Source organism: Anopheles arabiensis, chromosome 2 (assembly GCF_016920715.1).
Source record: "Anopheles arabiensis isolate DONGOLA chromosome 2, AaraD3, whole genome shotgun sequence".
Lineage (NCBI taxonomy): Eukaryota > Metazoa > Arthropoda > Insecta > Diptera > Culicidae > Anopheles > Anopheles arabiensis.
The window spans coordinates 78,450,929-78,465,842 of NC_053517.1; the positions used below are offsets into that span (position 1 = coordinate 78,450,929).

Sequence of the window (14,914 nt, forward strand, 5' to 3'; positions counted from 1 at the left end):
GAGATACCCTAAATGGGTTTTAAATTAAATGAACAGTCATATAAGCGCGGTAATCAATCTATCAAACCGTCCGATGCAAAACGGGGCTAATCCGTCGACAGAAATGCAGCAGGTGTTCCCTTCGTGTGTGTGTGTGCCGCATAAAGTCAAGTGAAGAAGCGACGATCTATACCTTTTAATCAAAAAAGCCATTTAGCTTTCCAAAATGACGACAACAAACTAATAAATCGCTAGCCGAAACATTAATTTTCGACCCGAAGCCGTTTAGTTTGAGATTAGTGACAGATCGGACGGCGAACGGAGCGCTGCTGATGGAGTTATTTGTCGCTTGAAGGTACGTGTTGGTGCCAAACAACGGTGACGGCAACAAAAAAACGCATACACATTTTCCCCATCTTGGAGACATAATTTTAAGCGCTAAATTATTGTAGAAATCCCTTGAGGGAAGTTTCGTTCCAGGGAGTCGTCAGATAAATCTGGCTAATTTATGTGTCGTTTTTACCCGTCTTTATCGCTTGAATGGTTCGTCGGCTAAAGAAGGGCAGCAAAATATGGCCGCTGGATATGTCTGCAGGGAGCGCGCAATACTTGCAAGCGTACTTAGGGTAGATCCTTTTCCGCGCACTTATCTTAAAAGTGGTCTAGCAAAAAAGCACCGCAACCTCTTTTGCAGCCCATCTCAACAAACAAACAACGCAAATCCACTACCCCACAAGAAGGTTGACATTAAGAGTGATATCTTCGGCAATAAATTGAATAAGTAGAGAGTCACCGACAACACCGAAACCGGCTAACTACTTGTTGATACAGATAGCTGACTGAATTCTGAGGTGAGTGTGTGTGTGTAGTGGTACCCAATATCCCGACGCAGTGTTTTGTCAGTACGTGAGCAATCCTCGCGGAACTTCGCGTCAAAATTGCCAATTAGCGTTGGAAGCAAAATTGCCGTAACGTAACTCTCCCTCGGGGCGAATGCCGTTCAGATTCTGAATCGAAGAAGAAGTCGCTAACGAAGAAGTCGTTGGATGGGAAAGGAGGGAAAGCTGGAGCAACTCTTCAACGCCGGAGGTCGATCGGTTGTCAATAAACACCGAGCAGCAAAACCGGGACAGGAAATTGGAGAACTTGTGTAGACTCGTCCGACAATTCATATAAATCGCGTCAACAACATAATCTCTCCATTGCTATCACACAAACACTTGCCCCTACCACTTGTGACCAATCGAACTGGGTACGGTGCTATCCAATGACTCAAGTGGATGCGATCAATCGATCAGAGAGCACTCCACACTGCGGGTGGGTTGTTGGGTGGATCATTCCTCGTCCGGCCGTAGCGATTGGTGTCGAAGTGGTTTAAATTGCAATGAATATACACATACGAGCAGTACTATCATCGAGAGTGGCTTGGAATTGGTTGCTTTGTTGCACGAATGGCCGTCTCTTGTTGTGAGCATTGCTGGTAGACGGGCCAAGCCTGCAGCCATTGAGACTTTGGTTTATCGCTATTGCTTTATACAGTTGTTGAGTAATACAGATTGATTGAAATGAGCTTTCAATAGGCCAGTGAGAGAGAAGATTTACTGAATGCGTAAAATCTTCGAGGTTTTCTTTTTACATTCACACGACGAGCACTGTAAAGACCTCGTCCCTCCAAGTACTTAACACCTCAACAATTTACATATCGTTAATAGTAGCAAGTCTTATAAATTACATGTCACACTCGTCTAATGTCGACGTGTTCTTACCATAGTGCTTGCTTCTGCGGCAGCATCTACAAAACCCCATTTCAAACGGATCGAGAGTGCGACACCATGGCAACATATGCTTGTAAATGTCACTTGCGCTGTCATATTAATGTCCAAAATCCTGTTCCACACAAAGAGCTCGCACACAAATCGCTAAACAACTCGTTAAGTCATGCTGCAAAATGGTTGTTTTTGCTGACAGTGCTGAAAGCGGAGGGGTGGCCTTTTGGTCGTTGGCAGCAAAAAGGAATTATTGTGATGGAATGCAGGAAGAAATCAATGCCTGTTCGAGAACCTGATCTGATACGTAGAAGACCATACCAAAAAAAAACCCAGAAGTTTCTTCTGACATCGAAGAAAGATGTCTGCTGTGACATGCGAATGGTTTGAATGATATGGATGTTTGAATACAGGGGATCGTGTATTATTGTTGAGGGAAGAGTATTTTGATTGAACATTGCTTTTCTTGGGCGCCTCCAGGTCAGGGCCTTTGCGTTCCAAAATTGTAGGCACTTGTCAATTGTCACTTTTATAAGGATGCCAATCCTGTTCCTGACACCCGTATCACAAAGTTGTATTCGTTACACCATGGGGGCTGCTAACCTCATTCCCGAAACGATGGAAGATTCCTCTCCAGGTTACTCTAGAAATTCTTGCAAACATATGCAAAGAGAGAATTAAAAAAACTACTCGACCGAAAAAATGGCCAATCATTTTTTTTAACCACGTCTTTGCTGTCGAACATTTAGCGAAGTGTGACGGAAAATCAAATCATCGATCCAAACCGGTTCGCTGTCAAATTAACCGGTGAAGAGGAAAGAGAGCAAATGAAAACAAAAACATGGTGTGAGCTTTTTAGCTCAAATCACGTCAAAGTGTGCAGATAAAAAAAGAAGCGGAAATCTCCCGGCGAGTTCGCACACGACGTCCCAAGAGCGCTCAAGAGAACGTGTTTTTGCTTTTATTTTTTCGGAGCTTTTGATGATACGAAATTGGACTCAACATTTGACAGCCCCCAAACGTGGTTGAATCATAAAATCATCGCGAAAACACAACATACGAAGTGGTGGAGTTGACCGACACGTAAAGAAACCCGGAAAGCGAGATCATAATCCAAAAGTTGACGTTCAACGCAACCGGTTCTTTGCAGTTGACCGAAAGAGCCATGGAGAAAGACGCTTCCTTTCCCAGGCCATCGTTTGTTTGCTTCCCAATCACGGCGCTGTGTGTTTGCTGGTGGTTCGGCGGAAGCTTTCCACTTGGTTGGAAAAATGGACAGCGGCGGGACGCGCTGTTTGATATGTTAATTATACGAGAGTCGTGATTTTTGCACGATCCACTCCCTTGGAGAAGGGTTCCTGTGCTTGGGTTGGGAGGGGATGCTACCGTCGGGTATGTTATGTCTCCTTGTGCAGCACACAGCAAAGAATTGAGTGACGTGCAATGACGACGTGCAAGGGAAGCAGCAACACGCCTCGGAATGTACAGTGCTGCGTGTAATAATAATGATGCGATGATAGGAAGCGCCGACAAAACAAAAATGGGAGAATACAAACTTGTAATGAAAATCGTCACACGTATGCTTAATGGACAAAAGGGAATTATTTAAACGGAACGCTAACACGTGGATGTGCTTCGAAAGTTAAGAAACTTAAAATTCATTCGAAAAAATCGTAATTCGTTACAAAATGGCAATAGCACGCAATAATGGGCCAACGGGCATAGAATAAACAAATAAGGAAGATCATGAATAAATTAAAACAAAAAAATGCATAAGCTAAGAAAAAGCTAGAAACATGGAAATTATATACGCTAAATTATAAATTAAATGAAATTTAAAGAGAACCAGGTTAGAAACCAAAGACAGCATAACAGACTTTAACACGTAGAATAATACAAATAGAAAAAGACAATGAAAATAGAGCAAAATAAAAACAGAAAATAAAATCTTTATCAGCGCTCCTACTCGTTTTGTTCTATTTTTATTCCCACATTCGTATACTCGATGCGTATTTCCCAATCAGAATGCCGTACTGATTGCAACATTATCACGTGCACCTCACAAAAGGCCGACGTCTATGTGGCGCCGCGTTTGTGCCGGTTTCCAGCGCCGGTCTGCCAGCCTTGTGGAGCAAAGTCCATCAATCAACTAAAGAACCAGAAGCAGGGGGGGATCGATCTGTGTGAACTCGGAGCCGGAGCCACCTGATCAATGGAGCGTTAATCGGATGCTTTCGAGGAAAAAAAACTTCAACCCAGAATCAGCTTCTCAACAGTGTCCGTACCACAAGGCTGGTTGAGAGGCTAAGAGCAAGAACATGATGAGAAATAATAGTCGCCCTTTTTCTTCTTCACCCCACTCCCCTGTGCATGCAACAGCAACACCAGCGGCGTCTTTATCAACGGTTATTATTACCGACCAATTGGAAAACAGTTCTCCGAGGAAGGGCCGACACGGGGCAACTGGCGTAACTGATTAAAAGTTGAGGTTAATCGCCTCCTCCTCGATGTGGTTCTCCTCAAAATCGAAAGAAACAGTGATAGAACAGTCCGCGGCTTGCCTAGGAAATTCCGAACGTTGCCACATACCAGAGCTACTGAAGAACCCTTTTCTCTTGCATCTGACAGTTTAATATCGCACCGCCGACCACCGATTTTAATCAAATTGTATAATGCTGTCCCCGGTAGCAATCCGGGTTAGGATGAGCGAGCGGGGATTAATTGAATTTCCGTTTGATAGGCACAAATGGGGCGAGATTGTAGCCAACGAAAGAGATGGCTACTGGATGCCCGATAGCAAAGGATAGCCAGCGCTGGCAGATGCTTTTAAGGTTTCTTTCTGAAGCTTTTCCCAGGACATCTAGCTAGCTCCAACCAGCTACAGGGCGGGAGGGAAGGAAAACCCGTTCGTACGATCACCACAACGGACCCAGACGCCAGACAGGCCATTTAGACTTGATTGGATTCGTTTTACACTTTCACACTTTCACGCTGTCAGTTTTTGAGACGCGTCTGTGACCGCAGGACAGGCATTAAGCAAAGAAAAGGTGCAGGGATGGAAAGAATTCCTGCTGGAGTAAAGCCAGATACCAGAGGTTTTGGGAACACATACTGTTTTCTGGGGAGGAACAGAGAGTGGAAAAAATGGCTAACAGCTACAGTTTCCACTGCAGCATAACACACAGCATCCTGCTGAGCAACCCAGAGAGCTTACTCCAGGACAGGAATTTTTAAGAACCTTTTACGGCATCGTGGTACATCTCTTACGTCAGCCACACTAACAGGAACCGAAGATAATTAATGGAAACGGCGTCAAGCGGATTTAGAGCAGCGAAACCTTTCAGCGAATATTTCCAACATTAGCAAAAGGGAATACACACTCATTTCAGCTTAAAGAAGTAACCACAGCCACGTATTATGAATATTACGATGTAATCGTATACGGCATTTACGAGCGCCTAAAATGCTACCCGTCGTTAGGGATAAAGTTCTAACCATCATCGTATCCAGTTTCTACGCAGCTCAAAACAACCTTCAAAGAAGTTTCACAACACTTCTTAGCTAAAGGTGCGTTCGTGGTACGCCTCATCGTGCAAGATATTTAACAGCGGGTGGTTATGTTTATTGCCGTCAGTTATTAGCCGAAGTGCTGTTGACGTTAATTTCACAACCTAAAATCTACCGCAAAGAGCCTACCTGCCACATCGAAGATTAGGTTACCGGCACTCAGATAGGCCTTTCCAGTAGTATAAACTTTTCGCAGATTAAAGACGACACATCTCCATGTTCTCCTCCAGCACTGATTAATGAGCATAGTGATTCACAGTTTACTACTATCGCATCTGAAGTTGCGTACAATTTCCTAGTAAATAATCATGAATCAGTACCCCAACACACACAAAATATTGTGTCGTTTACGCTTACGTACTCATTGAGAAGTGATCGTCTACTCGTGTCAATGAACCGGAGACACAGAGGAAACGACGCGTGTAGGTCGATATTTATTGGTGATAAATTTCCAGTTGCTACGAAGGTGTAGTGTCATGCGTATACTCGTGCAAAGCTCCCAAGCTCATTCATAGAATTTTGATACCCTTCTGGAGCACCTGGGCCGTTAACAGTTCGCAAAGGTGTCTGGCCTTTCAATATCACGTGGGTGAAACATAACCACATGATTAAAAAGAAAAGGCAACCTGAACCCACTAAGTAACGCAGGCTGTTGCATCAGTAAAGGAAGGCAATAGTGGAAGCACTGCAACTGATCAATGAACGCCTACATGGCTTCGTCTGGCAATCCGGCGTAGGCAGTGTTTTGCAACTCATTTTTTGCATACTGTCGTTGGTTGCTCCTTCTTTGCGATGCGGCTTTTGCGAAATGCACGAGGAGGGTTCACGGTTAGGAGGGAAATAATTTATTGCATTACTGTTTCCACCTTTCGTTGACAGCTGGCGGCTGGGTAGCGAGGGAGTCATCGTACTATGAATGAATTAATTCAGATATAGGACGAACAATATATAATAATAACGTCCGCAAATAATGCACTGTTTTGCTGGGTAATGAGCACAATTTGGTGGGATATTAAACAAGCCACAGCCCAGGGGAGAACCACACCAACCAATACCATGCAGGCAGTCCATAATACACGTGGTTGAGGTAAAATAATAACTCCATCAACCATACGCCCACAACGGGATTCGTTAACAAACAGTAAATACACACGAATCATTTCCATCTGAATGGAACGTGCTTATTAATTACTGTACGTTGTAGAAAAAAATGTATGAGACAGGGGGAAAACCCGCAGTACAAACTCTACAACCACAACCATCAGCTATGGATTGAATTGTAATTTCAGCTTCACTCCTGGGCTTTGGAAGTTACCAGTAACATGAAACTAAATCAAAATTCACACCACAAAAACTATTCAATCTCATGCCTTCCCCTCTCGCCCCTCTGTGGTTTACTTTTTGTCGATTGTGGTCGATCAGTTTATTCCCCTTTAGGGACATGTTCCCACTCTTTTTTTTTTAACGGAAGCACTTCGGTCGCGTTTATTTCTCTCAGTTGACATATCCATCTGCTTCTGGAATCAAATTGAACCAAATATTCATAATAAAGCAAAATTTGATTCCTCAAATCGAATTAGGCGTGGTAGCCGGAGAAGCAAGAGAAGAAGGTAAAAAAACCTAGTAAAAAGTGACGACGTAACGCCATCACGTGTTTTTGCTCCAGTTGTTAATATCCACCTTCTCCCGCCTTTTGTTGTGCAGCTGTCAGCAGCCGGGTAGCTCTGTGCCGAGCGAGACGCGCTGGCGTCTAGAGGTTAGGATGATTGACTGCGCCCTGCTGGCTGGCTGATTCAGCTTCCAATTTTACGCTGCCGATGCAGCGTGGCTGATAGGATGCATACCGGATATCTATGATTCAGTGCGCCACCAGCAGCAGCTGGTACGGTACTGAGTGCTCGCGCGCGGAGCCGCAGGTCTGCTATGCCCTCGAGTGAGTGTATCAGCTATCGGGGTTGGTTTCGGTAGCATGCATGACGTCCTACCCCGGCCGACACGTGCCATTCATGTTGTGTGTATGCGCCGTCGAAAGAGAGAACGCAAGAGAAGATTTCATCGCACGAGAACAGTCAGCTGCCAGCATGCTGCGTTTGTTCATCTGCACTGGCTTGGAGGGAAGGTGGTTGCAGTGGTACGGTTGGACAGATTCAACGAGATGGACTAGGTTGATGCTGCTGACTTTACGGCCACCCGTCGGTATCACCATTGCCTGGTTGGTGATGGTTGGTTATGCGAGATTGATCTTGCACAGAAGACGTTCGCTATTTTCTTTTTTTTCTATATCTCTCTGCCGGGATCTGCTGTATCGGATGTCGTCGACAGGATGTCCGAAAAGCTATCGCTACCAGACGTCGGAACGTGGTGCAGATAAAGAAAGGAAAGCTTTCAGTGTGTCTCCTATTGCTTTCAAACACGATTTATGCAAAACGTATACTTTGCTGCTCGGACAGCAGGGTGGGTAGGTAGCAGTAGAGTGGAAAAGTAAATGGAATGTTACACAACGAAACGGTTCAATCGCGAAGCAATCGAAGGGAAGTTCAAGTTTTCAACATGTACCAACAGGCCGCCCAACGTCCACAAACAAACTGGTTGCCGCGCGTAACGCATGACCTGGGGTAATGAAAATGTTTTCTATTAAAATCAACCGCTAATGATAGTAATAACGATTTAAAGGCGAGACACGGAGAGATTAAGAGGAAGTCTGGCAGCTTAACCCAAGCAAGACGTTGGCTTGGAAGGTGGCAGTAATAACTGTAGGACGTTCAACCATAGACCAAAGGGGGCGTGTGTTACTCGAGCAGAGAAACTCGGTGCAATGTGATCTACGCTGCACTTCTGTCTGGTCATACGCTCACTTCAACTGACTCCTTGTTGTCTGCCCTCTCTTCGTGCTGTACTATTTTACACCTTATCGTGTCTTTCTAGCCTAGATCTGCTACCGGAAGCATAGAAGCAGAAAAGAAAATCTTATGTGCTTTCCTTTCGCAATGCCTTTCAGACAAAGCAAAGCTGCTCTCTTTTTCATCAGCGGTCTGTGTGTAACGAGAATTCGCTAGAGATGCTAGGTGATGCTGATGTAATGTAGCCTTAGGAAGTACCTTGACGCACAGGTTAGCGCACGTTTCTCGATTCCTTGCTGTCATGGCACTAATCCCTCCGTCGTTCGTGCGTTACGAATCGTGCAGAAACATTTCAATTACCAGTGCTAGATTCTACTTTCCCATCTGACAATTTGCCAGACAGACAGACAGACAGACGGACGGACGGATGATGGCTTCGAAAGACACAGTGTGGATTAAATTTGCTACCATTTAGTTATCAACTTGGAGAAAACTAGACACAGAAAATAGTACAAAGTTGGAGCATTGTTGAAGATACAGTGGATAAAATAACTTTCAATAGTACGTACAACGAAAAAAAAGATCAGCAAAACAATTAAAACTTATTTTCTTTCGCTTAAACGATACAAACATTTACCATAATTCCATGGCACCGATAATGAAGTAATTTGTTTGCCAAAAAAATAGAAAGCTTACAGAAATGTGTCATTATCCCAATATCAAAAAAGGGTATAATAACAAACTTCTTGCAGCTTTTGAACCACCAAAAGGACCCACTTTTCGTTGGGACACAGGTAAGGCAATTTAATGGTGTTTTAAAACCGCTTAGACCTTTTGTTTGCCCGGGCCAACCGATTACAAACCAAAAGCACAATAAAAGGTGGAGTTTTTTACATTATGAAATGCCAAACCCCTTTTTTCCCCGGTGGAAGATGGAAACATTGGACCGGAGAAAACAAAACACATAATCTCTCTCGAAGCACACACAGATACACACAAACTGTACAGTCAATAGACAACGCTTCTCAATGGCAAACAAACAAATAACCTCAACCCGATAAGATCTTCATTTTGACAAACATGGGACAAACCAATCGATTGGTAATCCCAGTTTCCTCCCAGTCACACCTTCCCGGATCGCATCGGATAAGCTAACAATGGAGAACGGACCGGAGATTGGGAAGACCAGAGTCGAGTTCAAACCGTCTGCATGCTCCGGAATGCCGGAAACAGGGTACGGCAAACATTTACAGGCCAACCCTTACGGCATTTGACGGAAACCACTTTCAGTGCTACTAAATGAGGCAGAATAGAAAAGAAGACGGTTGAGTTGAAAGAAAAGGAGAAAAGGACGACTTTAAAGAAAAAAGGCATACAAGTTGGAAAATACTAACAGTGAGGTTAAATACGAGAGATACCGGACAGTTTTATCAACATAGCAGGAAGAATAGAAGCAAGAAGGATAGAATGCTACCGAGAAACGGAAGCTAGGCAAACGTCGCTAATCAGATTGTAAACAAGATCAATGTGTATGGTCGTTCCTACTGGTCCAGCATATAAAAGAGCATAGATAAGGATCAAACAAGGAGAAGAGTAAAAAAGTAATGAGCATCCTTTCTTACAGTACTAGCCATTAAGGTCCTAGAACCATTAAATTAAGAAAAGATCTTCAAAAAGGGTTTAAATCCCATCTCGGTAGCTTTCTTACAACGCTCCTCCTAACTCTTACAGTAAGCTCACGAACTACAAGGTTTATGATTTTTATTATCTACCGCGCAAGCTAGGCAAATGAAATATGTAAACAAACCCGCAACACAGATAAACCCTACAGGAATATAAACTACCAAAGAAATGGAATTAATTCAACGGGAAAAACTTGTTGCCGGATCTTGTAACAACGAAAGGATAATATCGCTACCCGTAAATTAACAGTGTGCTCTCTCTCTTCACGAAGCCCCTTTCATAACTTGCCCGGCCGGGCCGAAGGAACTTGGTGCCACCGTGAAAGAAAATTATGAATAATTCTTAACCGCACCCAGCACAACGATGGCGCTGCGGGATGTAGACCTAGGCTATTGTGCGGTTGCGGATAAAGACAACAAGCCCCAAAAACCACTGCGGAAGCGATAACGTTCCGACTTTAATCAACTGTGCAGGATAAAATTATCTGCCAGGGATTTGCGACGGAGACTCGGAGTCCCGAGATCCCGAGACGTTATAAAGATGTCATGGAAGGTACCGGGGGCGCCGGATGCAGCGGTTCCAGCATTACAAACTTAGCAATAGACAGCAAATGTTCTTCAGAACATTGTGTACATCTCGTCTCATCCTCTCTTCATTACCTTTCCCTGGAACCGGTGGCTGGTTTTGGGAGTCTTTCGATGTCGTCTCTAGACCTAACCAGTAGCTCACGCTCGTATACTTCAATTAGATTTAATTTCGTCCCAAAACTGACACGCGTTGTCCCCGGCACCGGTTTGGCATGCCATCACGCCCGTTCATCCTCAGGGAATCCGGGATGGCAGCGAGCTGCTACGCTTCCTTCATTTGCACCGTGCATTTCTTGCGCATAAGCGAAGTTTCTTGTACACACGTACGGCAGAAGCATTCCCGTTGGGAACGCTTCCCTGCCATTGATCATCATTTGAAGCACACACACACAGCATCATTTGGTCGGAAGTGTGTTTATGCTGAGACATCGGACTAGACGTAGAATGGGATTGAGACAGGAGGGGATCATCACGCCATGAAAGTCTGGCGCCATCGATACCCCGCGCGCTTCGAGCAGGACTTCAAAAGACCAACGTTTGGGTATCTGCATAGAGAGATACCGAGTGGGGAAAAGGGACGTTTGGAATGAAGAGCAAAAATTCCAAAGGAACACCAACACTGGCACTCTGAGCGCGGAGTGTACGAAGAGGTCGAGGAAAAAAACCCAGCACCAAACGTTCCTGGGGAAGTCGCATTTAAACCAAACCATCCTTTCAGCTAACGGCTGGAAAGGAAACCCGTTCAACGATTGTACGTGTTTTTTCGACACAATGAAATTCAAATTTAATGATAGGGTTTCGAAACCCATCACAAGTACGGTTCCGAATCTATGGTTGGGTCGTCTAGTGTGTGTTTTTTTTTGTTTTTGCTTCTTCAGTGGAGCACTTTTTGTCAGTGGACAACTGAAGCTACGTATGGCTGTGACTGCGCACACGCCAGCAGCCGGGTGAGCAAACCCCTAATAATCCCTCGTTTTCCGGCTAGTTCTCGCACGCTGCTCGAAAAATGGAGGCCGTCCGTGTGTTTGCATCCGAATGAATGATGCTGGAATTAATTTCATTTGAAAGCCAATCTCATAAATGTCTGAAAATTGAACCAACCTCAGGTATGTATCTACCAAGCGTACTCTGCTCCTCTTTACTCTTCCAGCCGGTTTTGGCTGCACCGAGCTTGAAGCGTTGTTGATTTTTGTGTTCCATAAAATAATACAAACACACGCACGCTCATACACACACAAGCACCTTTATAAAGAGCACACGATAGAAAGGAGGCAGTCACAAGCATATTTTGCGGCAGCTGTGAAGAGATGCGACATCCTGCCATATCGTTCTGGTAAAACGAGGGGGAGGTTCCTTTATTGCTGCTTTTACTCCGGTCGCAAGCATCCTTTCGTTTGCATGCCTTTACCGGCAACGTTAAGCATAAAAGTAAATGTTTGTTTTAAGCTTTTCCAATACAGCTTCAACCAGAGTTTCTGCTCAACAGAACGCTCCCAAGCAGCACGTCCTTACCATTACGCACGGTGTGCTGCGTAGGGATATTGCAGCCTTCAATCGTGGACGATGGATATACATTTTGTTCATGAATGTTAAATATTGTCACATTATTTCAAATTCGATCACACGAAACAGATTGTCGATTGAAATTAGAGCGAAGATTTTCCCAACACCAATTTGCAGTAGCAGCTGTGCGCATTATTGCATTTAAACGTTTAACTCGATTTACAACTTGTACAATACATTTTGATGCAAAAGTCAAACAATAAATAAAGACATTACTGATTTAAAGTACGAATCACTCACACACACACTGTGCAAATTATCTCGAAACATAAACGTATCTCATCTCAACCGATGGCTAACCAAGTATTCATTTACTCGTCTACCATGCACCATGCAATGAAAAGATGTTTCAATTATGAACAAAACAATCAACTACGCCACCACATCTCTACTTTGCACAACCCGAAATCAACCCAACCGGTCGTTACTGGTTATGTTTGAAGTGTTTACCGAGGAGGTCTCTTTGTGCTACGGAGTACGAGATCCGTATGATACAAGGTTCGACGACATAAAGGAATCCCTGCGGGAGAATCATTTTTGGTCTCTTTTCAATTAAAAATCAACACTCTGGAAACCTTTCAAAGCAAACAAATGTCATAAAAGTAATGTCTAAATATCGTATAGAATTATACACTGTGTACACACACATATATACAGCAAACGTGTTCAAGGGTAGCTCTTGTTTTGCTTTGCCTTTGGAATTAATAAACGGCAAGCAAGGATGATGGAGTACGTCAGATGTACGAAATTGTAATTGCTGAGAGGGATGAGATTGCTTGAGAAATGGATACCCAACAAAGACTACCAGTTTTCTATTTTTAACATACACTTGAAGCCACTGCCACCACTTCAGGCTCCTTCTTACAAGTTTCCGCAGTGCTTCAGTTCGGAAGATCGAAGCCCTCCCGTTCTCGGAAATCAATTTCTCAAACGAACTCGTTTTTCACAACATCTCCCTGAAGTACGAGCAATGAGCAAACGAACTCGATACTAAGTACGCAATTCAATTAACTTTTGATCTTTCTCCAGATTTAGGCTCCGTGTCCGTTTGATGCTTGAAATGCCACTCGAAGCCTATACAGTGCTAGCCATCCGGGTCGTACCGCTCTTCAACGAATCGTTTGAAGCGAACCATCAAACAATGTGCCTGATTTCAATCCAAACTCCCAAGGTTCATTAACGACTGTTATGCAGCTCCCGGGTGTCATGTCATGAGTCCGAGACACTACTACTTTGGTGTCGAGGAAAAATACAACCAAAACACTGTTTTACTCAAAAGGTGTGTGTGCACGACGCAGCGTTGGGCCTACTAACTAATTGAGTTATCCTCGCTGCAAACTTTTCTGCCCTCTGGCAGACTTTATGGGTAGCATAGGCCGCAGTCATCCCCAACCACCCAACCGATGTCTCTCTCTCTTTCTTTCGATCTTTGCCACTCGAAGTGGTCTAAGCGCCGGTGGAACATCACGGTTGAGTTGCCCCTAGCTTAAGCCTACCATTAGCTTCGGGTTCCTTCTCCGTTCCCGTCATTAATCATACGCTGAATAATTAAACAAGTCGTAGCACAGGCGGTGGCGGCGGCGTCAGCCTAGCCATTCCTAGGCTTCTTTCACCTCGAACAGGGAGTGAACTGGCTGCGTTGCCGCGCATATCAACAGGCTGTGCACTGAGGAGAGAGCAAAGGTCAGCAACGGGGAAGCTTAGCGAGCAATCTCGGCCTGTTCGAACCCTCGACGGCTGCCTTCCAATAAAAAGCAACCAACTCTCACAGTCGTAAATTATTCCATACCACAAAAAAGAAGCTTCGGCGAAGGCTCTCCGAAAAACTTCACGGTGGAAAGTGCACCGCTACGGCTACGGCGCGGTGTGGCTTCTTCATTTGAATAACCCAGCACTTTGCCCAGAACTTGTAGCTTCTGCCAGTCCGTCGGCGTTCGGAGGAGCATGATTCGGGGCACTACTATACATGCTAACCTTCTGTAACAGTGCCCGTTTGTTGCACTGCGACGTAAGTTTTCGTAGGTTTCCTCTGGGATTAATTTCGTTGGGAACCGAAACAGGTGAATTTTCCGTTTACGACTACGATGGCTGCAGGAATTTGAGCGTCCTTCCCCCAAACATGCAGCTGCAACCGTAACCTACGCTCACCTACACGCAGGCAGGCAAAGATGGGCCATAAAATCCAATTCTCACCTGACGACCCCGTAGCTGGCACAGCCACCATCCTTTCAGTCCGTTGGTGTCCGTTTCGATGACGGTCAGTATTTCGCCTTTGCGGAACGCCAACTCGTCCGTGCTTTCGGCAATGTTGTCGAACGTTGCCTTGGCCAGCAGTTTCTGAAACGAGGAGAAGATTTGCGAGAAATCCAAATTAGATGCATGTTATCGGTATGGCTGGGAGCGGCTGTGGTAGAGGAGTGCGTAGCGCAATCGTTTGGGCGTGATTGGTCCCGACGGAACCGTACGTTGTTTGAGATGTCATCCAGCTCCGTAAGGCAGAAAAAGGTAATCAATCCTAATACGTTCTAACATGTGCCCGAAGCTGTGAAGATGGTCGTTTGTTCATGCTTTTGGCTATTTTTGGTAACGCTGGGAAATGAATTAATCCCCAGTGTGGATAACAGTAGCTCTGCCGAGTAAATAAGTGAGTATGCAAGAGGAATGTTCTAATTGCTTTCACTGTGTGCTACGGTTACTCAAAACTCATTGAAGGACATCTTTATGACAAGAACCATTTCCGTTACGACAGAACCACTTTTCTCCAACGGGTAAAATACTTTCTTCCAGTTCTCAGAACAATGAACAATGTCTGCACAAACACAGCCTGCAAAGTGTAGAGATTTATGGTAAAAGATTCGGTGTCTCTGACTCAAAATCAAAACTTTTTGCAGCGCATTTAGGGAGCACTCCCGAAGGGATGCCAGTGAAA

General features: G+C 44.6%; 1 protein-coding gene across 3 annotated transcripts in view; it reads right to left on the reverse strand.

Moving 5' to 3' along the window:
- LOC120893569 (breast cancer anti-estrogen resistance protein 1) overlaps nt 1-14,914 on the reverse strand; it is a 125,900-nt gene that overhangs the window by 41,146 nt on the left and 69,840 nt on the right. For all 3 annotated transcript variants that reach the window (XM_040295544.1, XM_040295545.1, XM_040295546.1), the window contains one exon: nt 14,179-14,322. In XM_040295544.1, the coding sequence (XP_040151478.1) occupies nt 14,179-14,322 (144 nt within the window). The remainder of the gene's footprint in view (nt 1-14,178; nt 14,323-14,914) is intronic.